The following is a 25,612-nucleotide window of genomic DNA, read 5'->3' on the forward strand; positions in this document are numbered from 1 at the left end:
GTTTTTAGGCTTCCAGTCGTCACCGACACATGGGGGGGGCCTGGGGAGGGGTGAAGGAGAGCTTGGGAGGGGGGTGGATGTGAGGGACAGGGGATATCGCGAAGTCCCTCCCCTCCTGAGTTCAAGCCCGTCCCCGAGCAAAGGGGAAAGCAGGGAGAGTTCCGATTCCAGTGGGGAAGCAGGAAGTCGTGTCCGAGGCTCAGGCAGGGTAGAGGAGCCAGGGTCCCAGGTGGGACAGGAAGGGGCAAGTAAGGGGGGAAGACCCATCCCCCCAACTCCAGAATTACGCAGGAAGAGGAGGGGCAAGAGGATGGGTCTGCCAAAGCTTTTGTGTTGGAGAAAGACGCGCCAAAAGCCATTAGGAGGTTCTGAAACCGACTGACAACATCGCTCCGTGTAAATAGCAATGACTTGAGCACTGTAAATACGCAGCACCAATAAAAGAATAAAATGCAGAGCTGCGTAGCGTCGTTACTCTGAAGTAGTCCACTCCGGCCACTGTGACAGTTATGTACATGGAAATAATCATCAGTTGCCTATCCCTTTTTTGGATGGCTGCCAATCCCTGTCCTAAAAGGTTCATTTGAACCTTTCAACTCTGCTGCTTTACATCAGGAGTAGCCAAGCTATGGCCCTCCAGATGTTGTTACACTCCAATTCCCATCATCCCTACCTAGCATGGCCAGGATGATTAAAGCTGTAGGCCAGCAACTTCTGGAGAGTCCCAGGTTCCGCTACCCCACTGTGTGTCCATGTTTACCTTTCTTGTATGGATATATTTTTACCTACCCTTTTCTTTCCCTCTCTTCGTCCTCTTACGTTCCTCTTTAACTTCTTCTTCCCCTTCCAACTGCCACCAGCTAACTTTTCAGCCTGTTGCTCTGTTCCAAGGTTCTATGCTCCTCCCTCCCTCCCTTCCCTTCCTCTGCATTTCTATTTATTCAACTAATTTATATCCCACCCTTTCACCTTTTAGGTATTCAGTGTGTCTTACAAGCATATTTAGATTAGTGGCAGTGAAGCCTTTCCCAAGACCATGGACTCCATCACCCGACACTTGAGGTCTACTCTGCTTCTGGCCATTTTGCAACCTTTCCCTAGAAGTGTCTGTCCACGATCCTCCCCACAATCAGCCCTGGGAGGTGATGCTCCTAACACACAGCAATATCATATGGCAATCACAGTGACATTTACCTGGGCGGCAGGTGATGCATAGTCCATTCTCTTTCCTTATCAATTCCATGGTATCCTCATTTACTTTTACCAAGCGAATAGGATACACATTTGGCAAAATCCGGCTGTTGAAGCCACAGGCACCAACCTGACAAAAGATAAAGCAAAGTTTAAAAGATGATGTGGGCTCCCCTGAGTCATTTGCCATGATTAACCAGCAAGGAAGAGCCAGAGAGCTTCCAGTGTACACAGGTCCCTGAAGCATCATCAGCTGAGGAGAAGAGAAACAAAAGGAGAAACAGGAGAGGAGGACCTGCTCAACCCCACTATACTATAGCACAGGCATAGGCAAACTCCGGCCCTCCAGATGTTTTGGAACTACAATTCCCATCATCCCTAGCTAACAGGACCAGTGGTCAGGGATGATGGGAATTGTAGTCTCAAAACATCTGGAGGGCCAGAGTTTGCCTATGCTTGCTATAGCAAGTATCCTGGAATGGGGTATTGCTAGGGATGTGGGGAAGAGGGAGATATGTCCCACCAGTTTGTTTGCTTTTAAATTGATAGTCTCCTTGCCTTATACAGGAACGTTTCAGGAAGGAAAATGGTTTATTTCCCTTTTCCCCTTCTGAGGACCTCCACTGCTAGAATACACACTTTACATACGGTAGTAAAATGTTCAGGTTCAAGCAATATCTTTAGTGCCTCAGAAAGTGTCCTTCCCCCAATCCCGAAGCTTCTACTTTACCCAACCTCCTGTTCTGGGCTGGCAGGAACCCCGAGGAGGAACAGTCCTCTTAGGGAATTGGGATGCACTGTGACATTAAAAAGGTAAAGGTAAAGGACCCCTGACAGTTAAGTCCAGTTGCAGATGACTCTGGGGTTACAGTGCTCATCTCGTTTTACTGGCCAAGGGAGCCAACGTTTGTCCGCAGACAGTTTTTCCGGGTCATGTGGCCAGCATGACTGAGCTGCTTCTGGCAAAACCAGAGCAGCGCACGGAAATGCCGGTTGACCATCCTGCCGGAGCAGCACCTATTTATTTATCTACTTGCACTTTTTTTAATTGGGAAGGCAATTAATCCTTCCATCACTTCCTCCATCTTGCATTCCCCACCCTCCATTTTTCTATTCACAACTTCCTTCTCTCCCTCCACCCCGACCCCCACTTGACATTAGGCCAAGGGCTGCATGTTGCCCACTCCCATCCTGCATGAGTAAGAATTGTTGTTCAGGTGGATTAACACAAACCAATATATATCACACATAGATGCCTCAATGAGTCTGCATCCTGCATGGATCTCAGAAGGCCTTGAAAATCTCTCTTTCAATTGGCTTTCTAGGAGTGACTTTAATTAGACTGTGGCTATGTAGAATTATGTTTTCCTGACCTGGTTATTCTTTTGAGGAGATTGGTGTGTCCCCCCCCCCCCCCATATTACCATTTCTATTTTGTTGTTTTATGACTGTAAGCCAGTCTGGACAGGCATAGCCCCCCAAAACAGCCTAAATTACAGACACCTCCCATATATATATTGCCATGGCAGCCCTTTAACATACCTTTCCATCCAAATTAGCAATGCTACAGTTACACTCTGTGGCCCCATAAAATTCCCCAATCTGTTTAATTTGGAAGCGTTGGGTGAAGTCTTCCCAGATGGTAGGCCTCAAACCATTTCCTATTGCCAGGCGCACTTGGTGGTGTTTCTCTGCCTCCCGCACCGGCTGGTTCAGCAGATACCTGCAGATCTCCCCAATATACTGGATAATCTAAGAACAAGACAGACTAGATTGGAAAGATTACTCAACCCTTTAGAAAATTAGGTCAAAATGCAACATTTCCAGAACTTTTGAAGAGAAAGAGGAAGGATATATGTTTTTTCTGATTTCAGGAGAAAATGGGCACAAGTTGATCTGTATATAAAAAATATTTTTACTACTTTAAGTATGAGGGAAAATGTATTATGAGTCCATTCGTCCAGAAAATACTGCATGGTTGAATGACTGAAAGCTTTAATTGATTAGCTTTCATATAAGCCACCCCAGACTCTGCGTTCATCATCTGAGGCCCTTCTTCATGCGCCTCCTCCTCCACAAGAGGTCCAGAGGGCGGCAACACAAGAGCTGGTCTCCTCCAAAGTGGCCCCAGGGAGGTTTGCCTGGCCCCTTCCTTATATATTTTTAGGTGCCAGGCAAAAACACTCTTCTGCAACCAGGCCTTTGGCTGATTAGTTTCCTACAACCGTTTAAATGTCTCTGTGGGAGTATTGTTTTGCTGTTGTTGTTTTTACTTATTTTGATTCTGTATTTTATTCTATTTTTATTATTTAGAAAGGTGCCATGGCATTTACAAACCATGGGTTGCTGCTCTTTCTAAGAATACAAGGCATTCCCCTTCTTCTCTCACACATGAACAAATGACTCTTCTGAGCAGGTCCTGCTGCAAGACATCCATGTAAGATCATCTAAGATACATGTCTTCAGAGCAATATTTTAATTCATATGAATATAAGATCTATTAATGAAAATGTGATTGACTAGTAAGATTTAGTAAAGTTATTCTAACCACTTGGCCTACAGTAAAAATAAGAGAATCAGAGGAGGAAGCAGAAGTGTTGCTACATGTTCACATGCAAGGGCACATTCAAACCAAATCCACAGTAATGCAACCATATAATGCAAGATTGTCTTGGAAATAGCCACGTAAGTTACCTATTGCTCAGACACAATTCTGACACAACACTACAAGGAAGTCAGACATTTCACCCGGTCCAGTGTTATGCCTGGTGGTGACCTTGGAATTCTATATGGTGGGACAGTCTACAAATACTTTTTTATAAATCAATAAATACACACAGTACTGTAGCTTTAGTCTGATCCTTCAAAAAAGTAGTGAAGCCTAGCACTACAGGGAAATGCTAGATGAGGTCAACTTAAAGAATCAGTTCTTGATCAAGTCTCCAAATGCAACAGGGGAGAGGAAAAATCAATCCCGCGCTTTCCTTGATGAGTGTCACACAAGACACTGCCAGCAGCAAGAGTGTTAGAACTGGGATTTGCTTTCTTCCTCTGTAAGCCTCTCCGTGTTAACCAAGATACAGCCGTACCTCCGCTTACATATCCCTCCAGTTACATAAACTTACTTCGGGATACATAAGCGGCAAACCCGGAAGATGTATTTCCGGGTTTTTGCCGCATGTGCAGAAGCAGTCTCTCCGGTTGCGAAAACCTCAGGATCCGGCCAGACCTCCAGAACGGATCCCGTCTGCAACCGGAGGTACCACTGTATCTGGAATGGGAGGGCAAATGGTCAAGGGATTCCCTGCTGGCATCTTCCTTTGCAAGGAAATTCTGAAACCAAGGAGCACATGAAGTTGCTAGCCAGGCACTGGCGTCAAGTGCAGTACTGGAAGACAAGGGCAAGCAGCTATGTATTTGACTTAATTCATTGGCACCTCCAATAAAGGGATAAAAGACTGTCCATCTCTATTCAGAGGTTATTCATGAGGCAAAGTGAAGTGGCTGCCTCAGGTAGTAGATCCCCAAGTGCCATGAGGAGTGGGAGAGTGAGACACAGAGTTCTGAACCACAGGACTTAATCCATTGAGATGCAGGAGGAGGATAGGTGGACTTTCCACCACAGCCTTATCATGACTTGGGTGTATAACTAATTCACTTTAGCACCTACTTCCACCAGGGTTTAAATGACTCCTGCCTGTCCATGGGCGTTTCTTGGCAAGAAAAACTAGCTTTAGCTATCCAACAGGCACCTGCAAAGGTTTAGGGTGGGTACGGATCAGAATATTTGAACAGGAACCTTTCCTAATTATTTCTGCTCAGGAGAACCCAAGTACTCTGGATCACAGGAACTGTCACGGCTAAAAATTGGCCGCTGTTTCTTTAATGCTTAAAGAACTAAGTCAGCATGTCAGCGGCCTACAATGACTCATGCAACCTTTCTCCTAATTGTACTGCATACAGTATATAGAGCGGTCAATATTAGTGGTGTTTAGCTGGTGGGTTGGTTAGAGAAAGCTGGTGGTGTTGATGTCTGTACAGTTAGCTGTTTTGCAGTTAAAGACTTTTAAGAACAAAAGCATAAAATACTCTGCAAGGACACTCTTTTTGTGGTGTTTGCCCAGTGTTTCTGAGCATGTGCAGAGTGCAAGACGACCAACAGCATCTCAGCAGGGAGCTGGTGAGTCTTGGTGGTGCATTGAGCCAGTGGCTGTGCGTTGGAGCAGTTGGTGACAAGCTGTAACTGCAGCAAGGCTGGAGGACAGGGAGACACCCAGTTGGCTACTGGAACAGCTTGACTCGCTAAAGGACTGCAGCAGGCGACTCACAGAGCGGCTACATTGGTTGCAGAGCCAGGTGGAACCTGAGGGTCAACAGAGGCAGCAGCTAGAAGCCGGTGAGTGCCAGCCAGGACCATCCAGTCAAACTCTAAAGAGACAGTCAGGAGAGATTGCTGGAGGCCCTACAGAAGGGGCTCAGCAAGCACCAGCAGAGATGGCAGGTTTCCAGTCTTCCCAAGTTGTAAATATTGGGGGAGGCATTCCTTTTGAACCTCTCTTAGAAAGCAACTGACTGAGTTGGTCGATAAGAATGCAGCAGTTGCTAAGGAGAGATGGACTATGGGACTGTGTTGAGACTGAGGTTTCAAGATGGGACCCTGCTGATAAAAAAACTGCTGGATGTAAGGGCTCGTACCCAACTTATGCTGTATTTGAGCAACTCCCAGTTACTGCATGTTGCAAATGCCAGCACAGCGTTTGAGTGCTGGAATTAATTAAGGGCAGTGCATGTCAGAGAAACTGCTGGAACCATAATTTCTCTGACCAGAAGGCTGTTCAGGACTGTCATGAAAGAAGGTGAGAGTTTGGCAACTCATCTTCAAACGCTGAAATCTCTGTTTCTTCAACTACAGCAGAGAGGTAAGCGTTATGATGAAACTGACCAAACATACATTATTCTTTCGAGTTTGCCTGATAGCTGGATGCCTGTGATTAACAGCATGGAGAGTATGCGTCCCCGAGATCTGACCCTTGAGTATGTGGTTGGAAGATTGACCGAGGAAGCAGAAAGAAGGTCAGATAGAGAGGCTGAACTCCAAGAGCGGAGGAGTTACAGCCGAGGGGGCCAGCAGCAGAATCTGCCAAAGGAGCAAAGCCAAGATTTGGACTTGGCCATGGCAGTGAGGAGATGCTATAGATGCAACCAACCCGGACATCTCCAGCGTCAATGCAGGGCAAGACTTCCAGGAGACAATGTGGAGCAGAGACAGCAATCGACACAGAAAGGTAAGCAGAAGGGGTTCTCTTCAGGGAAGAAGAACACGTGTTCTGCTCAGTTTGTTTCTGCATTTTCTCGAGAGGAGAGGAAGATACCTCGAGGAACGTGGTTGATGGACTCTGGCAGCAGCAGGATTATCTGCAACAATCGGAAGGAGTTTAGGACCCTGGGGAAGCCAGTCAATGGGAAATACTCGATCTATCTTGCTGATGATCATAGAAGCAAGATTGATGGCCAGGGAACATGTTTCCTGCAGTGCTTGAACACTACTTTACCAGAGACTCTGTCAGCAGTTTGGACTATTGTTTACTGTCTTTAAGCTGTTTGATTAAAGCAGGGTATAGTGTTAAGTTCACGCAGGATGATTGTCTGATAAAAAATGGAACTCAGGTATGTGGCCATGCAAAGATAGAAAATGGGCTGTATGTAATGCAAAATAAGCTTGTTAAAGCAGCACAGGTGGTTCAAGAGAATTTGCCAGTTCATAAGGGGTGTATACATGAACTACATAGGAAACTGGGTCATGCAAATTTCCGTGTGCTTTCAGAGTTGCAAGTGGTGTGCAAGAACCTAAAAGTAAATAGCTGTAACTGTTTCCTAGATTGCAATGTATGTAAAATGGCCAAATCTAAGAGAAAGCCTGTGGCTTCTAAAAGTGACAGAGTATCTAAAGAGGTTTTAGAACTTCTCCATTGTGACGTGATAGGCCCTTTTCCACAGAAGACTGAAGGGGGCGCCATATATGCTTTTCTGGTAATAGATGATAAATCACGTTTTAGTTGGCTGTTTTTGCTAAAACAGAAGTCAGAATGTTTCCCCATGTTCAGAGAATGGGTTGCCCAAGCTGAAAGGCTCTTTAATCGCTCTGTTGTGCAGTTGCAAACAGATAGAGGCGGGGAATTTTTGAATAAACAGTTTGGGGCATGGTTGCGACGTAAGGGGATCACTCATTGTTTAACTAACCCTTATAGTCCTGCAGAAAATGGTCTGTGTGAGAGATGTGGGGCTGTAATACAGTCAGTAAAGGACTGCCTGCTAGTGGATGCAGGATTAGGTCACAACCATAGGCTGTGGGGTGAGGCTTTTCTCACAGAAAACTTCCTGATCAATAGAACCTGGTCTAGCTCTATAAAGAATATTCCTTATTGTGTGTTGTTTGGGAAAGAACCAGAGTGGATGATGCTCCATATGGGCACATGTAAATATCCCCAAAGCTCAGCAGCAAAAAGGGGGCGCTAGAGCATAGAGACTGTGTTTTGTGGGATAGCAGTCCTATGGCAAAGGGTAGCGTTTCAATTTACGCCCAGGATACGTGGTTCTGTCACAAAGCACAGACTTCGCTGATCAGGACAGGTGGACCACAATCCACGCAAACCCAGATTGCCTACTGCCCCTGCAAGTAAGCCATTGGCAACACAAGATCAGGAGGAGGAGGAGGCACAGATTTCCCCAAAAGATGTGGCAAAGATGGTACTTCTTCTCCAGAGGTAGAGGAAGAAGAGCCAGAGATAAGTGAGCAGGAAGAAGTAGTTTTGCCTAGACGCTCTCAGCGTTCAAACAAGGGTGTACCTCCTCAGCGTTTGACCCTAGGAGGAGTGAGAGTATTTAATGTGAATTGTGCAGAGCCACAAAGTTATGATGAAGTCTTAGACTTACCCCCTGGGGAACGTGCTTTGTGGCAACAAGCTATGAAAGAAATGGATTCCTTTAAATGTAACGAAGTGTTTGAGGTCATAAAGCCGTCACCTGGTGGCAGAGTGGTATCATGCAAGTGGGTCTACAAAAGAAAAACCCTTGCATTGGGGGAGCCACGTTTCAGAGCCAGATTAGTAGCAAGAGGATTCACTCAGATTAAAGGGGAGAGTTACGATGAAGTGTTTTCTCCCACTGTAAAGAGTGAAACTTTTCATCTAATGCTTTCCATTGCTGCTGTACGATAACTAACAGTGCACCATTTTGATGTTGATGCTGCATATCTGCATGCAAATTTAGACCATGAAGCGTTAATGAGACAACCCCCAGGTTTTGAAGAGAGGAATGGTGCAGTCTGGCATTTGAAAAAGGCTGTCTCTGGTCTCAAACAAAGTGGAAGGTGTTGGAACCAGTGTTTAAATGAAGCCCTTGTAAAACTAGGTTTTAAAAAGAGTGTGGCTGATCCAGGCAACAAATATTTAATGCTCTTAGTCTTCATAGATGATTTGCTTGTAGCAGGGAGTTCCACAGATGAAATCCAGAAGCTCACTAGTCAGCTGGAAAAGAAGTTTAAGCTTAAAGCCTTGGGGCCTGTAAGCAATTACTTGGGAGTAGAAGGCGAGAAGCTGATGGAAGTTTCCTATTGAGCCAGAAAGAGAAAATTAATCATCTGATAGAACAGTTTGGCATGGAAAACTGCAAGCCAGATCAGAATCCCATGATACCAGATTTCATGAAGATAGTGTGTGATGAATTTGATCAGCCTGAGTTGTATCACTCAAAAATAGGATCACTGTTGTATTTAAGCCAGTGGTCAAGGCCAGACATTGCATGTGCTACAAATGTTCTGAGCCAACGTGTATCTAAACCCAGTACTGTCAACTGGTGTGCTTTGAAAAGGCTTATCTGATATCTAAAGGGGACATAAAGTGTATGTTTAAAGATATCTAGTACACAAGATGAGAGGCTAGAAGTATTTGTTGATGCAGAATGGGGGAGCTGCGTAACTACCAGAAAATCTACAAGTGGAATGGTTGTAATGTTTGCCAATTCCATAATTGGATGGCGGTCAAAGAAACAAGGATTTGCTGTGACCTCATCCTGTGACGCAGAATATGGGAGCCTGTCGCTAGCATGCAATGAAATTGTATGGTTTATACAGATACTAAAAGATCTAGATTGTAAAGTAGATTTGCCTATCCAAGTATATGAAGATAGTCAATCATGCATTGCATTAGCGGGCTCGGAAATAATGAAAGCATATTGCCATCCGTCATGCAAATGTTAGAGATTGTGTACAGAATGGGTTAATCAAACTGGAGTATTGTCAATCACAATATTGCTGATTTGTTGCCTTTGCCAGCAACATGTCATAATGAATTGATGACAAAACTGGGTTTATGTATATAGTGTATGTATGTTTTGTTTTCTGTTGGGGTTTTTGCATTTAAAGAAACAGAAGGCGTGTCACGGCTAAAAATAGGCTGCTGTTTCTTTAATGCGAAAAGAACTAAGTCAGCATGTCAGCGGCCTACGATGACTCATGCAACCTTTCTCCTAATTGTACTGCATATATAGAGCGCTCAATGTTAGTGGTGCTTAGCTGGTGGGTTGGTTAGAGAAAGCTGGTGGTGTTGATGTCTGTACAGTTAGTCGTTTTGCAGTTAAAGACTTTTAAGAATAAAAGCAGAAAATACTCTGCAAGGACACTCTTTTTGTGGAGTCTTTTGTGCCGGCTAGGGTCCGAGGACCAGGCAAAGCAGGCAAAGGAGGTCAGAACCTTTGCTATATTTTTTCAATACACTGACAGGAACATCCACGATGTTTAATGTGCCAATACCAATTGCCCTTCAGTGACTGAAACAGCTTTGGGATCTTATAAATCCAGCTGAAACAGGGATTTGCAAGGAACTAGTGCACACATATCATTTGGAGTACCCCATTTACCTCAAGGTAATTTCTGATTTCATTCCTGTTAACCTTTTCTACTGGAGCTTTCTTTCCAAGCAGACCCTCCCCACAAATGCATTTGCTCCCACCTCCTACAAACTGTGGTGCCTACAAGCAGAGTTTGGGGCTCTCCTTACTGTGCACTTGTATTTCACACAGTCATCCCAGAAGCGACTGGCAGAAAATTTCTTCCTAATCACTACAGTCAGGCCATGGATCACACACTGGCCAGCACCCATGATATTCCCTAAGAGAAAGAGAGAAAGGTTGTCAGCATGGCGGGTTTGCCATGAACCGGGAGGAAAGCATCATCTTTCAACAATGCCAGAGCAAGCCTCCATAACTAAAACAAGCAGCAGCAACTATGGCCTACCTGCTGAGTGATACAGTGGTAGACAGTTATAGATTATATCATTGGGGGTCATTCTGTAGGCATAATAACCAAAAGCTGCTATGCGGTAATACCTACAAGGAAACAAAAAGCATGTATGAATTTAGGCCACTTAATTCTATCTAGCAGCAGCAAGAAGAAAGCAAGTATTTGGTAAAAACATGTATTTTGCAATATATAAGGACAATTTCAGCTCACATAAGCAGACCAACAGAGGAACATGCAGGCAATGTAACAAAGGAGACTATTATCAGGATCCTATTTCTTGTTCACAGGTACATCTCAGAAAAAAGTTGCAGAAGGTACTAACCCCATGATGAAGGCTCCTGCATGATTTCTATCCAAAAGACCCCAAATAGCCCCAGCCATTTGTGCGTGCGTGCACACACACACTATACAAGAGGAGAAATCAAATTCTCTTAGGTAGCCCTGTTTCCATAGATAACACTCTCAGTGTTTTATATTATTATAGAATTCATTTCCACCTGGCCCTTGGGGTTTCTTACTTTTTCTCTGCGAAGGAAACTGTAGGCCATAATCAAACCAATGGTTCGGCTTGATATAACATAGCTTTCTAAATTTGTATATGTGATTAGGTACAGGGTCACTATCCTAGGGGTGACGATGTATAAAATGGGAGGTGAGGAGGAGATGCAACACACACCACAAGCTCCTGAATTTCATTGCTCCTGCTGCCTCCTCTCAATAATTCAAAGACAGGAAGGAAACGGTATACCTTCTTCCAAGAAGACAGCTGTAAAGACAAGTGTCTGGCAACCTACTGTCTTCTTGGATATTTGTGTACATATTAAAATAATAATAATCACAAATTAAACACTATACTGAATATTGGCAGACTAAGTTCCCAGGAAAGTCATGTTGATGCCCCTCACCTGCTATGCACCACAATGGCAGCCTTGGGCATTCCAGTTGTGCCAGAGGTGTAGATGTAGAACAGCCGATCTAGGAAGAAAATTCAGAAGTGGAGCATGAGTGAGACATTCAGCTTTTGTATGTTATTTCTATCTACCTTGGCAAACTACTTGCCTCCGAGGCAGCTGTTCTGAAAAAAAACCACACACAAAAAACCCAGAGCAGAACAATAAGCAGAAGGGCTTCTGTGTCGGTAAAAGTGAGCTGTGGTGGCCCACAGCCCAGGTTGCAAGATGCAGTTATGCTCTCTTGACCCAGCAAACAGCCCTGAGGTTACAAGCTTTCAATTTCCATGCCTTCCTGAAACTAGGACAGGTGCCTGGCTGAGACATCTAGTCACGTGAATCGGTGCCTGTCAGAGGCTCCTGCTGGACTATGCAGGATAATCTGATTCCTTAGGGAAAGGCGTGTGGTCGTATGGAAACATACCGTCTAATCCTTTGGCTGGAACCTGAGCTGGAGGAGATGTTGATGCCTTAGTCAGAAGAGGGTCCAGGTGTTTGGTGCCTGGTGGAACGGATTCAGGTTTGAAGTCTCCAGAACAGAACTTGACCATATTTTTCCCCAGTGTCCCATTCACTTCAGATATTGCTGCAAAACATAGTCAGCCTTACAAGAAACTCAAAACAGTAGGCACCCAAGGGCAAAGAGTTTTCAGAATCTAATTTTGAGAAGATGCCAAACTACAGCTGGTGGGAAATCTGTTTATTCCAAAAGAACAATAAACCCAAATGTAAATTTTCATGCCATGCTTACTATAATGATATTCAAATTATGCTAATTGCATGCCAGAAAAGATGCAGGCTAGCCATTTGCCTTAGTACGTTCCCAACATAATATCCACCCTCACAGCAATGCCCTGGAACCAAACCTAGCATGTTCTTGCTACCATTATCCACTAATGGTGCACACACACACACACTATAAAAAAATTCCTTCCAGTAGCACCTTAGAGACCAACTAAGTTTGTCATAGGTATGAGCTTTCGTGTGCATGCACACTTCTTCAGATACACACTTCTTCAGATGTGCATGCCCACGAAAGCTCATACCAATGACAAACTTAGTTGGTCTCTAAGATGCTACTGGAAGGATTTTTTTTTTATTCTTTGTTTCGACTACGTCAGACCAACACAGCTACCTACCTGTAACACACACACACACAGAGAGAGAGAGAGAGAGAGATCTTCTCCCTGCAACAAAGGCCACAGGCACAGAAACCCACCTGCTGCAGATACAGTGGAACTTTCGGTTTACAAACAATCGAAACCCAGAAGTAAGTAACCCGAGGTTTCCGAGGCCTATGGAGGCCTCCGCAGAGGCATCGGAGTGTCCGTGACTGGGACGCAGCCATGGAAGCGCTCTGATGCCTTCGCAGAGGCCCAGAGCGCCTTTCGGGAAGCCTGGAGCAACTTTCACCGCGGGACGCCGCATGGCAGAAAAGCAAAGCGCGCGGAGAGAAAGGAGCCTTTCCCCGCTGCAACTGCCTAGCGCTGTGGCCGCGTCTCATTCAAGGCGGCTGGGAACAGCACGGGAAACCCGGGGGGAAGCTCTTACCTCGCACGTAGAAAAGGGCTCCCAGCAGCAGCGGCTGCGGAGGAGGAGGCGGGCGGACACCCCCGAGCCGCTTCATGGTGGAGACCCCTGCTGCAGCTCTCGCAGCCCCTGCACGACACAGCCTCGCGGAGGGGTCGAGAGAAGTGGGGCTGGGCCATCGCCGTCACCCTCCTGCGGGGTGGAGAGAGACGTTGGCGCGGGGTCAAGAGAAGCAGCAGCGACGGTGAAGGCCTGGCCTCGCTTCTCTCAACCCCTCTGTGAGGCCGGGCCTTCGCCGTCGCGCTCCTGCGGGGTGGAGAGAGACGTTGGCGTAGGGTCGAGAGAAGCAGCCGCCGTCGCTCCAACCAGAGCCAGACGCACCGCGAGACACCCCGGGCAGTCCTGGCGCCTGGTGGTGGCGGCGGCCGCTCTGAGGAGTCGGAAGGTCGCCTGGCCGGCACCGCAGAGAGAGAGGGACGGAGAGCCGTGGATGCCGCCGTTGCCGCTGTGCAGTGAAATGACTTGGAAGAACTCAATTTATCGCCGCTCGCCAAGCAGGGGAGAGGTTGTGTCGTGCAGGGGCTGCGGGAGCTGCAGCAGGGGTCTCCACCATGAAGCGACTCAGGGGCGTCCGCCTGCCTCCTCCTCCACAGCCGCTGTTGCTGCTGCTACTGGGAGCCCTTTTCTACGTGCGAGGTAAGAGCTTCCGAATGGAACCCACCCCCCTGGGTTTCCCGCGCTGTTCTCAGCCGCCTTGTATGAGACGCGGCCGCAGCGCAGGGCACTTGCGTCGGGGAAAGGCTCCTTTCTCTCAGCGCAGTTTGCTTTTCTGCCACACGGCGTCCCACGGTCAAAGTTGCTCCAGGCTTCCCGAAAGGCGCTCCGGGCCTTTGCGAAGGCATTGGAGCACTTCCGTGGTTGTGTCCCGAACCCAGCCCCAAAGTTAGGTAAGAAAAATAAAAGTTACAGTAATTTTTTTCATCTACAATACTGTCTTAATTATTTTATAGTACAGTACATTGATTATTGCCTTCATTTTATGTATCAATGGTCTTGGTAGACAGTAAAAATTGTTACAGGTAGGTAGCCGTGTTGGTCTGGATCGAAGTAAAATAAAAAAAATTCCTTCAGTAGCACCTTAAAGACCAACTAAGTTTTTATTTTGGTATGAGCTTTCGTGTGCATGCACACTTCTTCAGATACAGTGAAATGGAAGTTTCCAGGCACTTATGTAGAGAAGGGGTGGGGAGGGGTGGGGATGGGGAGGGGGGATCACTCAGAAGGGTGGTGGAAATGGGTGATTGACTGACTGATAGCTGTTGATGACCGCAAACGACTGCAAATGGTTTTGCATGAAAAAGCAAGGGTTGAGATGGCTGAAGATCGCTTATCATGTATAATGAGATAAGAATCCGATATCTCTGTTCAAACCAGGTCCCTCCATGGTTTTGAGCTTGGTGATAAGTTGCAATTCAGCAACTTCTCTTTCCAGTCTATTTCTGAAATTCTTTTGTAGTAAGACAGCTACTTTGAGATCTTGTATAGAATGTCCTGGGAGATTGAAGTGTTCTCCTACTGGTTTTTCTGTCTTCTGGTTCCTGATGTCAGATTTATGTCCATTTATCCTTTGGCGTAGGGTTTGGCCTGTTTGTCCAATATAGAGAGCTGAAGGGCACTGTTGGCATTTGATGGCATACACAATGTTAGAAGATGAGCAATTAAATAGTCCTGAGATGGTATGTTGGATGTTGTTGGGGCCAGTAATGGTGTTGTCTGGGTGTATGTGGCAGCAAAGTTGGCATCTGGGTTTATTGCAGGCTCTGGTACCAGTGTCCATGTTAAGTCTGGTGGTTGTATTATTGTGGGTGAGGAGTTGTTTGAGATTGGGTGGCTGTCTGTAGGCAATGAAAGGTCTTCCTCCCAGAGCTTGAGAAAGGGAGCTGTCATTGTCCAGGAGAGGCTGTAGATCTCTGATGATGCGTTGTACTGTTTTAGCTTGGGAGCTGTATGTGATGACTAGTGGTGTTCTGTTATTTTCTTTTTTGGGTCTGTCTTGCAGCAGGTTCTCTCTAGGTATCTGTCTGGCTCTGTTGATCTGTTGTTTAACTTCATCAGGTGGATATTTTAGTTCTAAAAAGGTTTGCTGTAGATCTCTTAGGTGAGATTCTCTGTCTGTAGAGTTGGAACAGATGCGGTTGTAACGTAAGGCCTGGCTGTATACGATGGATTGTTTGGTATGTTTGGGATGGTAGCTAGAAGCATGTAGATATGTTTGTCGGTCAGTTGGTTTTCTGTATAAGGTGGTGTCTATATGTCCATCCTGTATTTTTATAGTAGTGTCCAAAAAATGTATTTCTTGCATAGATTGGTTCATTGTTAGGTTGATGGTGGGGTGAAAGTCATTGAATGTCTGGTGGAAGGTTTCCAGGGTCTGTTGTCCATGTGTCCTTCCACCAGACATTCAATGACTTTCACCCCACCATCAACCTAACAATGAACCAATCTATGCAAGAAATACATTTTTTGGACACTACTATAAAAATACAGGATGGACATATAGACCAAGCTCAAAACCATGGAGGGACCTGGTTTGAACAGAGATATCGGATTCTTATCTCATTATACATGATAAGCGATCTTCAGCCATCTCAACCCTTGCTTTTTCATGCAAAACCATTTGCAGTCGTTTGCGGTCATCAACAGCTATCAGTCAGTCAATCACCCATTTCCACCACCCTTCTGAGTGATCCCCCCTCCCCATCCCCACCCCTCCCCACCCCTTCTCTACATAAGTGCCTGGAAACTTCCATTTCACTGTATCTGAAGAAGTGTGCATGCACACGAAAGCTCATACCAAAATAAAAACTTAGTTGGTCTTTAAGGTGCTACTGAAGGAATTTTTTTTATTTTAGTAAAAATTGTGTTAAATTGCTGCTTTAGGGGGTGTTTTTCATGGTCTGGAACGGATTAATCCACTTTCCATTGCTTTCAATGGGAAAGTTCGCTTCAGTTTAAATACGCTTCAGTTTATGAACAGACTTCCGGAACCAATTGTGGTTGTAAAGCGAGGTACCACTGTATACAGAAGATATACTAAAATATATGTATCCTGCCATTTGCACTACAGATCTTTCTAACAATGCTGATGCGGGGGGGGGGGGGTCCTGTTTAATTTGCTACTTTCTGCTGCTTTATTATTTTAAGCACCGATACACAGATTTTAAAGTATAAAACCTCCCAAAAGAATTTGCAGCATTCTTAAACAATATAGCATCAATAAAGATTGATACAATACAACAGAAGAGCATTTTAAGAGCCCAATAAATGCATCAGTCAAACTAAACATCTTGTAAAAAGATTGGAAAGATATCAGAGATGGGACTAGGCGAGATTCCCTGAGGAACCACAACCAAAAATGCCTTTTTACAGGTTACCCTCCATAATGTCTCATACGATGGAGGGACAACAGTAGGGATTCTTCTGGTGAGGATCTTAAAGCCTAAACAGGCTTGTGTGGAAAGCTTTTGAGGCATCCTTTACCTAAGCCATTTTATTCTAGTAGTGTTTCTATATATGTACTGTTCTGGTTGTACACTGCCCTGTGCGTTTTACCGAGGGGTGCACAGAAAACATCAACATAATTAAAATACTAATGAATATAGTTGTGCTCCTCCTAGCAGAAGACTGAAGCTAAATGTCCATTTTGGGGGCCAGGTGGGCGATGGGTGTGAAGTGGAGGATTAGGGTCTGAGAAGCCCCTTGACACCCATCTACTGTTCTGCCTCTACTTCCAGACCACACTGGCTTCTGCAAAGTACACACAGAGGAGAGAGCAAGAGAAACCTGCTCCCACTTCTGTCACCAAGGAAATGATGAACATGTTAGAACTGCCTTGAGATGACCCATTGCGTAACAGATCAACCAATTCAACCTTGGCAAATATTACTGAGAGCCAAATTACCACAGTGCAATTGCAGATCTTCAGTTGGGCACCTGAGGAAGTGAGCAATCAATCTTCTCCCCCTCCTCACAAAACAAAAGTGTAGTTCAGGCATCCCCAAACTTCGGCCCTCCAGATGTTTTGGACTACAATTCCCATCTTCCCTGACCACTGGTCCAGTTAGCTAGGGATCGTGGGAGTTGTAGGCCAAAACATCTGGAGGGCCGCAGTATGGGGATGCCTGGTGTAGTTCCTCTGAGTGCAACAAGAAGTGCTTAAGGAGCAGCAAACCAAATGGAGTCCCACCTGTTGACAACTCTGCGCCGAAGATGATCGCTTTTGCCCCTGATGTTTTCACACAGTAAGTCAGAGAATCAAGACGCAAGTTGAAGTTGATGAGGGCTGCCTCAATGCCCACTTTGGCCATCCCTAGCCAGAAGCCCACAAACTCAGGTCGACTCTCCATAAAGATGGCAATGACATCACCAACTCGAAAACCTTGCTGGTAGAAGAAGTTGGCCACAGCATTAGAATATTCATCCAGATGCCGGAAAGTCCATTTCTCATCAGTAGCTTCATAGATAAAGGCCACTTTTTCTGGATGTCGGCGAACCACATCCTGGAATATCTTGGGGACATTGCTCTTGGCTTTCCGGTGCCAGTACAATTTATATTTAACCTGTATGAGCACCGACAGCCCCCTGCAACAAGGAAAATCTAGTTACAATAGCACTTAACACAATGCTCCCTGTTCAGAGGGAAAGGCAGCAATATACCAGAGTATCGTCTTGTCCAGATACTCATTCTTCAAGATACAGACTTCACAGATATTAACTTCAATTAAGGAGCTACTTATATTGCGCCAGACCCACAGTCAGTACCATGCCAAAATTACTTCATACAAAAAAAAAAATCTGCATCTAATCAATCTAAATTCTACACCCAGCTAAATATGCATTCCCCCTCCTTACTTTGAATACTTAATACTACAAGTTTGTTTTCACTATTTTGCACATTTTAGATTTTAATAGCCCTGTGGAGAGCTAAAGAGCTAGTCAGGGCATACAGACCTTCCCAACCAGTGAAAAATGTAGTCACACATCTCTCTGGCTTCTTGAGATTTCATCAAGTGTCACCCACACACTTTCAATCACATCTTCAGTCATAAGGGCTAGAAATTTGTTTTTGTTTTTAAAAAGCCAATATTTTTGAGGAAGCTGTGTTTTATGTCCAATATCATGTTCTGGACTTGTTCTGCCCTCAGCTGCAGCATACAGACATAAATATCCTCAGTTCATCTAACCAAGTATTTTTATGTCTTGACAGCTACCAGCACTTGGTGCTTCAAAGGAAGCAACAATTTAAACTACTGTACTGGGGAACTTGTGCCACAATCTACCCTCAGTTAACAATTCCCAACACTCAAGATTTTCAAAGGCTGAACCCTTAGATATTATAGCTCCTGATATCTTAGCTTATAAGCACCAATTGTTCAAAACTTTCTGCAAGAAACAGAGTCTGTTGTCAATGCAGAGAGGCATTTGGATTTGATATCCCGCTTTATCACTACCCAAAGGAGTCTCACAACGGCTAACATTCTCCTTTCCCTTCCTCCCCCACAACAAACACTCTGTGAGGTGAGTGGGGCTGAGAGACTTCAGAGAAGTGTGACTAGCCCAAGGTCACCCAGCAGCTGCATGTGGAGGAGCGGAGACGCAAACCCGGTTCACCAGATTACGAGTCTACCGCTCTTAACCACTACACACTGGCTCCACAAAGTGGAGGAGGGGCACTCTAGAAACCAAAAAGACATACTGAATGTTACGGTAAGTATTTCGTACACAAGTACATACAAATGTTTGTTTGTTTGTTTGTTTTTTCATTCACTGTGAGATAATGAATTGCTGCCTCTTTGCTGCTTCCTGCTTAACTCACATTTTGGAGTACTAAGAAGCAATGGTCTGTGGTATCCCACCCTGCCATAATTAATGCCAAGTGTTATGTGGGAGATTTGGGAAACTCAGAAAAAAATTTCTCTACAACAACATCTTCCAGATAAATTGTTGCAAGTTTGGTCATCTTACTGTGAATTGTTTTAATGAAGTGTTGCCTTTGGAGGTCAGGGGTTTAAAACAAAAGACTTCTAGTTCTGTGGTAGCTGGGAATGAATGAATGAATGGTTATACACCATAAGAGTTCAGAAGGTAACAACCTCCAGCTAATGGGAAAGAACAGAGAGCATTTGGAGCCAATATGCAGTTTTGAATTTGAAAAAAAAATATTATGAGCTGTCAGGAGTGCCAACTTGCATAAAACATTGGGGAGGGGGGCCAAGTAAGCCCTGCCCCACATATTTGATCACAAGATGCAGAGCACCCACACCATTTGAATGGCAATGCCCATCAACTTTGGGTGGGCTGGCTGCCTTAAATATTTTGGGGGGGGGCTGAAGAGTCCTCAGTCCCTGGGAGTTGGCTTCTAGGTGACCTGTAAAGGTAAAGGTACCCCTGACCATTAGGTCCAGTCACGAACGACTCTGGGGTTGGGGCGCTCATCCTGCTCTATAGGCCGAGGGAGCCAGCGTTTGTCTGCAGACAGCTTCCGGGTCATGTGGCCAGCATGACAAAGCCGCTTCTGGCGAACCAGAGCAGCGCACAGAAACGCCGTTTACCTTCCCGCCCGAGCAGTACCTATTTATCTACTTACACTTAATGTGCTTTCGAACTGCTAGGTTGGCAGGAGCTGGGACCGAGCAACGGGAGCTCACCCCATCGGGGGGATTCAAACTGCCGACCTTCTGATTGGCAAGCCCTACGCTCAGTGGTTTAGACCACAGCGCCACCCGCGTCCTTAGGTGAACTGTAGTTGACGTTAAAATCAACAAGAGCCAAGCCTCGGATCTGGCTGAAACAGTTCCCATTTCAGCTGTGCTGTCTGTTTCTAGGAATGTTGCTGTGTCTCTCATGCTCTGCTTGTATATGTGTAAATGAAGCAAGTGGTTACAAAAGGACACTAAGTGTCTGGTTCTCTCTCATCCAAAGGAAACTAAACTCCTAATTGCCACAGGAATTTCTCACCCATCAGATTAGTGCAGAATATATACAAGCAGACATGTATGATTCCCTAGATCTCTCAGTCCATATAACTCTTTGCAGAACCAAGGATGGAGATAAAATCATAGGGGCCAAGGAAGTTTTGGCCCCCTGAATGTATTTTTTGAGGGGGCTGGGCCTCCGCCATTTTCAGAGGGTGTTTGGCTCCGCCCCCTGGCTCCTCACAATGTCATATGCGACGTCAGGATGTCATGTGACATTGCGTCCGACTCCCCCAGTCCTTTGGAGAAGCTCCCGCCTCTGGATAGAACAGTCATTCGTAAGTCCACACATCACTCCATGGCCAGACCAGTCCTTCGCTTCTCTATGCCTACATCTTAGAGTTGCTTACATATAGAACCAGGGGAGAAAACCATGGGTTGTATCCACCTAGAGTAGGTGGTCCCATTCATTAATTTCAATGGATCCACTTTGAGTAGAACTAATACTGGCTACAATCCTGTGCAAAGAAACTGCATACAAATGTTCATATTTTGCATGAAACTGCCACTTCATTCTGAGCCTAATGTTTTCAGGTTTGCAGTCTGGAATGTCTTTAGGAACAAGTGGTGCTGTGAGGCAGAAGAGGAGGAGGGGAGATAAGAATAGGGCAAGAGGCTATTAAAGAAGCAAAAGAGCACAAAATTCCAACCCCTAAACACTGGCCTGTATATTAAAAAAAAAAACTTCTCTGCAACTGAAAGCTGAGATTTTAACATTTTCAAATTCTTCATTAGATTCTCTTATAATCTTCGGGCACAAGAATTAGGCTCATAGTAGCCCCTTGAAACAAGGTACGCATTGGTTTCTGGCCTGCAACCAATTAATCACGTGCAGCTGCCATGCACAGAATTAAGTTGTGCATGTCATTGCAAGCTTCCATTGGCGCATTAGGTGGAAGGGAGACTGTAGATGCTGTTGGCCTTAGTATTACAGCCTGACAACACTTGGCACCAAACCCTCCTTTCTGTGGCTATGTCCCAATTTGTAAATAGTATATATGAAATAATATACAACAGAGGAAATCATTTACAGAATACATGATGTGCACTCAGAAGGTGCAGGTTCAATCCCTTGATCAAAAGCATTACCTCTGCCCAAGACACCAGAGAGCTGCAACAAGTGAGAGTATAAAATAGCTTCATAATGAATTAAAACATGTCAGTCAACTAGTGCAACTAAAGTGAAAATGTCTCCTTGCAGTGGATATGGTAGAGCTCCCAAGCAGACCTGAGCCCCAATACTTCATTTTTTAAAATCAAGTGCTGTATTCAAAACATTTGATTAAAAATTTTTAAATATACAGCATTTCACAGAAAAAAATCACTACTAATTTTCATGTACTTTATTACAGAAGGTTTTCCTGAAGTTTGTGCATTTTGATGAATGGGCAAGGTGAATCAGAAAGGGAACAAAAGGGAGTGGAGAAAGGAGGAACACTTTGCAATTTAAATGCTGTATTTTCAGGTTCAATTTGTGTCTGAAAGCAACAAGGAGCAATCATTTGTAGAAGGGCTCCTAAAGCTGACGCAAAGCAAATTATATTGCATACACCTCAACCAGTCAGGGTTATGAGACATTAAGAATTATATTGACAAATATAATTATATTGACAAATATAACTGATCTTTCTGGGGTTTTTTGGATAACTTAAAACATCTTCCATTGTACAGTGATACCTTGGTTCTCAAACTTAATCTGTTCCAGGAGTCCGTTTGACTCCTGAAACAGTTTGAAAACTAAGGTGCGGCTTCCCATTGGCTGCAGGAGCTTCTTGCACTCAAGTGGAAGCTGCATCAGGCATCCGGTATCCGAAAAACGTTCACAAACTGGAACACTTACTTCCGGGTTTGCAGTCTTTGGGAGTTGATTTGTTCGACAACTAAGCCGTTTGAGAACCAAAGTACCACTGTAATGGACAATTATGATCAATTTCGAAGTAGGAATCCATTTTAGACTCATCAGGAAGATAATAAAAAGTGCCACAGCATCAAGACATGACTAACAGGGCTGCACTAAACACATTCTGTACCAAAAATGTCATTTGCTGTTGATCTAAGAGAAGTACGGAAGACTGCCCAAGGATTAGACTGCCAATACAAATCAATAACATTTTTTAAAAAATCCTTCACATCCCTCCTGACTGGAGCAGGAGCCTTGAGGGATTGGGGAGAAGGGAGACTGGTTTAGTAATAGGCTGTTGGCATTTCACCAACCAAGCGAGGCTTGCCTGTCACAGTGACCCTGCCCTCAGCTCTGCCAGGAAGGAAACAGAACAGTCTTGGCAAGCTTTAGCTGCACTTTCCACATTCTTAAGGGGGCTTTATTCTCTCCCGTTATTTCTCACTTGCCATGCAATGGGAGGAAGTGGAGATCCAGAGGACACTGAAAACCACTGTAAGAAGTGAAGCAGTCTTTGAGAATGCAGCAGCCCTAAATCCTTTGACAACACAGGAATCTCAAGGATATATGCACTTGAAGAAAATAGGTGTCAATTTCAATTACAGAGCAAGGCACACAGGAGAGCGGTATGGATCCAACATACAGTTTATATCTTCAAGCAAGAAAGCTCATCTATGGCTCATCTATAGATGATTCTTCTTGTTACTGCCGCTTTTGTGATTCTTTTGTATTTGTTCTTTTATATGGTTGCATTGGTGGTTTTTCATTTATATTATGTACCCCACCCTGCAGTGGTGAGCAGATTGAAAATATTTTGAATAAATAATAACAAAACAAAGAGAAAGAAACCCATATACTGTACCTGTATACACATAAACTCCACACAGAATTCATGATAATTTCTAGGTGTAAATTATTTCCAAGCAGGAATTTGAATTTGGCTTTTAAATTATTTCCCTTCTCAAACTTTTAATTTGTCTAATTTGGATTCTGAAGCTTTATCTCTTTTTATCATCACAACAATAGTATGATGTACATTGGATCAAGAATTAGTACCGTACCTGACCCATGGACGCAGCCAAGGGGAAGCACGGGGGGCAGCTGCTCCCTCCCCAGATCAAGTAAGGCAATAGAAATACTTAATTAACTGACCAATCACATTGGCTCTGCCCCCTTTCAAAAGTCCTGCCCCTTAACAAAGATCCTGGCTATGCCGATGACCTGGCCCCAAGCTTCATGACTGAGTAGAATTTATTAGCATTTCACATTATGTGTAGTTTCAGGATTCTTCACATTAACACCAATTATGGTTTTGAGCAGACCAATAGCTAACAAATTTTTAAGCAACCTTCTCTCCCACCTGCTACCCACCACAAATTAGTTCTTCCTTCAAGGTCACAGCCTCCTGTGGGAGCATTTCATTTAAAAATGATATCAGAAAAATAATTTTCACAACATTTAGCTCAGCCCCAAATCTACCTCTAACCATTAAGTTACAATAGCTGAGGAATGGAATTTTTATCAAGAATATGCTGCCAGGGAGTGTGGTGGAGTCTCCTTCTTTGGAGGTCTTTAAGCAGAGGCTTGACAGCCATCTGCCAGGAATGTTTTGATGGTGTTTCCTGCTTGGCAGGGGGTTGGATTGGATGGCCCTTGTGGTCTCTTCCAGCTCTATGATTCTATGATTCTATGTTATCTGCTTTTAACTGTGTATTTCCACATGAACAGCCTAGAGTCTTAGGAAGTGAGAGCTATCTCTTTCAGATGTATACGAATGGTATGGTACTTTGCTTCTGAAGCAATCTAGCTAGTTTCTAGTTTCATTTCGCAGTTAAGAGTATTTCCATTCATGTAGGTGACCTGTTCAACAGAGCTTTGTCCCCAGATAAACCAACCTTGGGTCGCTTTCCTCATAAGTACAGTACACAAGACTGAATAAACAGAAGATTTAGAATGTTGTGCCTTGATCATCTTTGGATTCATCAGCAGCAATAAAGCCAATTCACCACAAGTTCCACTTCCACTGAAGTCCTTAGCACACTGAGCCATATGCAGGTCTATCAGGTGTGAGAACACCTTTAGTATTTATGGCATAAGGGGCAAACCATTTTCAGCCTGAGGGCCATGGCCAAAGGAGATGTGTGCGTACAGGCTCACTACAAATACAGCCAGTAGTAGGCTGAGGCTGCAATGCTCTTCCACCTCTCCAACACTGTGTGTCACTGCTGGTTCCAAAAGGGAGAGAGGAAAAGACAAGGCAGCATGGAGTTCAACATGGTTTTTGGCTCAGCAACACAGCTAATCCAATGCACTGTGCAGAGCTTCCTGTGACTGCATCCAGCACAACACAACACAACACAACACAGACAGCACACATGCACTTGCTCCACAAGCACATTCACCACACACAGTTTTTCCACCAGACATATAACCAAAGTACACTCGTCCCTTTCTCTCATTCTCCACATTCATGTGCACACATAGCATTGCCAACCCTCACCACTCCAGTGCTGGGATGAGAGTGTCTGGAAATGTTGTGTTTTATACTCTTAAAGATCAGGCAGGGGGCTTTTGCTCCAATCTTAGTTCTATGGTGCTCAGTGCAAAGGTCAGAAAGAAAAGCCCTCTATGTGCGCTTTTGTTTTATTTCCTGATCAGATCAGGAAATAAAACTGCTCAGAGCTGGTGAGCCACTTCTCATGGCACGACAGGCCAGATCTGGGCTGCAAGTTGGCCACCCCTGATTGATGTAAACAACAAGCAAGCACATTACAAAGCAAGAGGAAGTTGTACTTACAGGAGATCTCTCAAGGCTGTTTTAAAGATGATCCGGAGAAATGTCCAGCCACCAGTGCCAAGGTAAATGCCCAGAGCAACTGCAATACTCCATGACCAGGCCAAGCCAAAAAAACGCATCAGGCCAAAAGAACCAAGTGAGGCAGTGCAAACGCCAATCATACGCATTCTAGAAAAAGAGATAGGCTTCAGTGTTAACCACTAAATTCATTTGTTTTGCATCAACATTTTATTAAGTAGTGTTAGAAACTCAAGATATATAAGCTAGACGCCAAATGGCTCCTTAAACCAGGATTAGTCACCTAAATGGAATGCCTGGTTCCCATTTTGGGGCCAGGTAGCTCAATGACTTTTGGGTCCCTGAAATTCATTCTGTTTGTGTAGATAAGTATAATAGATATAATTCTACAGTCAAGATGCAAGGATCCCCAGGCACGCATCTCCAGATGGTGGAGACGTCAGGCACCATCCTGGCACCTGGGCATCTTCACTTGGTCGCAAGTGGTTGATAGGCAGGTGCAAAAGGTGTCAGGCACATGGCAAATTTCCAAAGCTGCTGTTGAGATCATGATCACAAAGCGAGTGTTGCCATAGCCTACACAATACAGTTGGGCAAAGGTAAAAGGAGCCCAGGAGTGTTGCAAAGGGTGCTGAAGGTAACAGAAGTTGTACAAATGCCAATACAGATATGGAAAGGCTTTCCCGGAGAAGCTAAATTACTGTAGTGCACTCTGATTGTAGCTGCCACTGAACACTGCCTGGAAGCGTTCTCTGATCCCATATGTAGCACCGCTCAAAAGGCTATATTTTTTTCTAGGTACAATTCAAGGTTCTGGGCTTGACTGAGAAACCTTGAAGACAAGGGAGACTGCCTCCTTCTCTTGTGAAAGCCAAGATCAACAGATGGGTATTT

General features: G+C 44.7%; 1 protein-coding gene across 4 annotated transcripts in view; it reads right to left on the reverse strand.

Moving 5' to 3' along the window:
- Nucleotides 1-25,612, reverse strand: part of SLC27A1 (solute carrier family 27 member 1) — a 51,593-nt gene that overhangs the window by 19,206 nt on the left and 6,775 nt on the right. For 3 of the 4 annotated variants that reach the window (XM_035101793.2, XM_035101807.2, XM_035101801.2), the window contains exons 2-9: nucleotides 24,701-24,868; nucleotides 17,216-17,610; nucleotides 11,864-12,025; nucleotides 11,395-11,464; nucleotides 10,484-10,575; nucleotides 10,248-10,357; nucleotides 2,734-2,943; nucleotides 1,195-1,321 (exon numbers count right to left, since the gene is read on the reverse strand). In XM_035101793.2, coding sequence (XP_034957684.1) covers nucleotides 1,195-1,321; nucleotides 2,734-2,943; nucleotides 10,248-10,357; nucleotides 10,484-10,575; nucleotides 11,395-11,464; nucleotides 11,864-12,025; nucleotides 17,216-17,610; nucleotides 24,701-24,867 — 1,333 coding nt within the window. In that variant the 5' untranslated portion in view covers nucleotide 24,868. Of the gene's footprint in view, nucleotides 1-1,194; nucleotides 1,322-2,733; nucleotides 2,944-10,247; nucleotides 10,358-10,483; nucleotides 10,576-11,394; nucleotides 11,465-11,863; nucleotides 12,026-17,215; nucleotides 17,611-24,700; nucleotides 24,869-25,612 lie in introns of those variants that run through there. The other variant, XM_035101814.2, reaches the window with a different exon arrangement.

Source organism: Zootoca vivipara, chromosome 2 (genome assembly GCF_963506605.1).
Source record: "Zootoca vivipara chromosome 2, rZooViv1.1, whole genome shotgun sequence".
Taxonomy (NCBI): domain Eukaryota; kingdom Metazoa; phylum Chordata; class Lepidosauria; order Squamata; family Lacertidae; genus Zootoca; species Zootoca vivipara.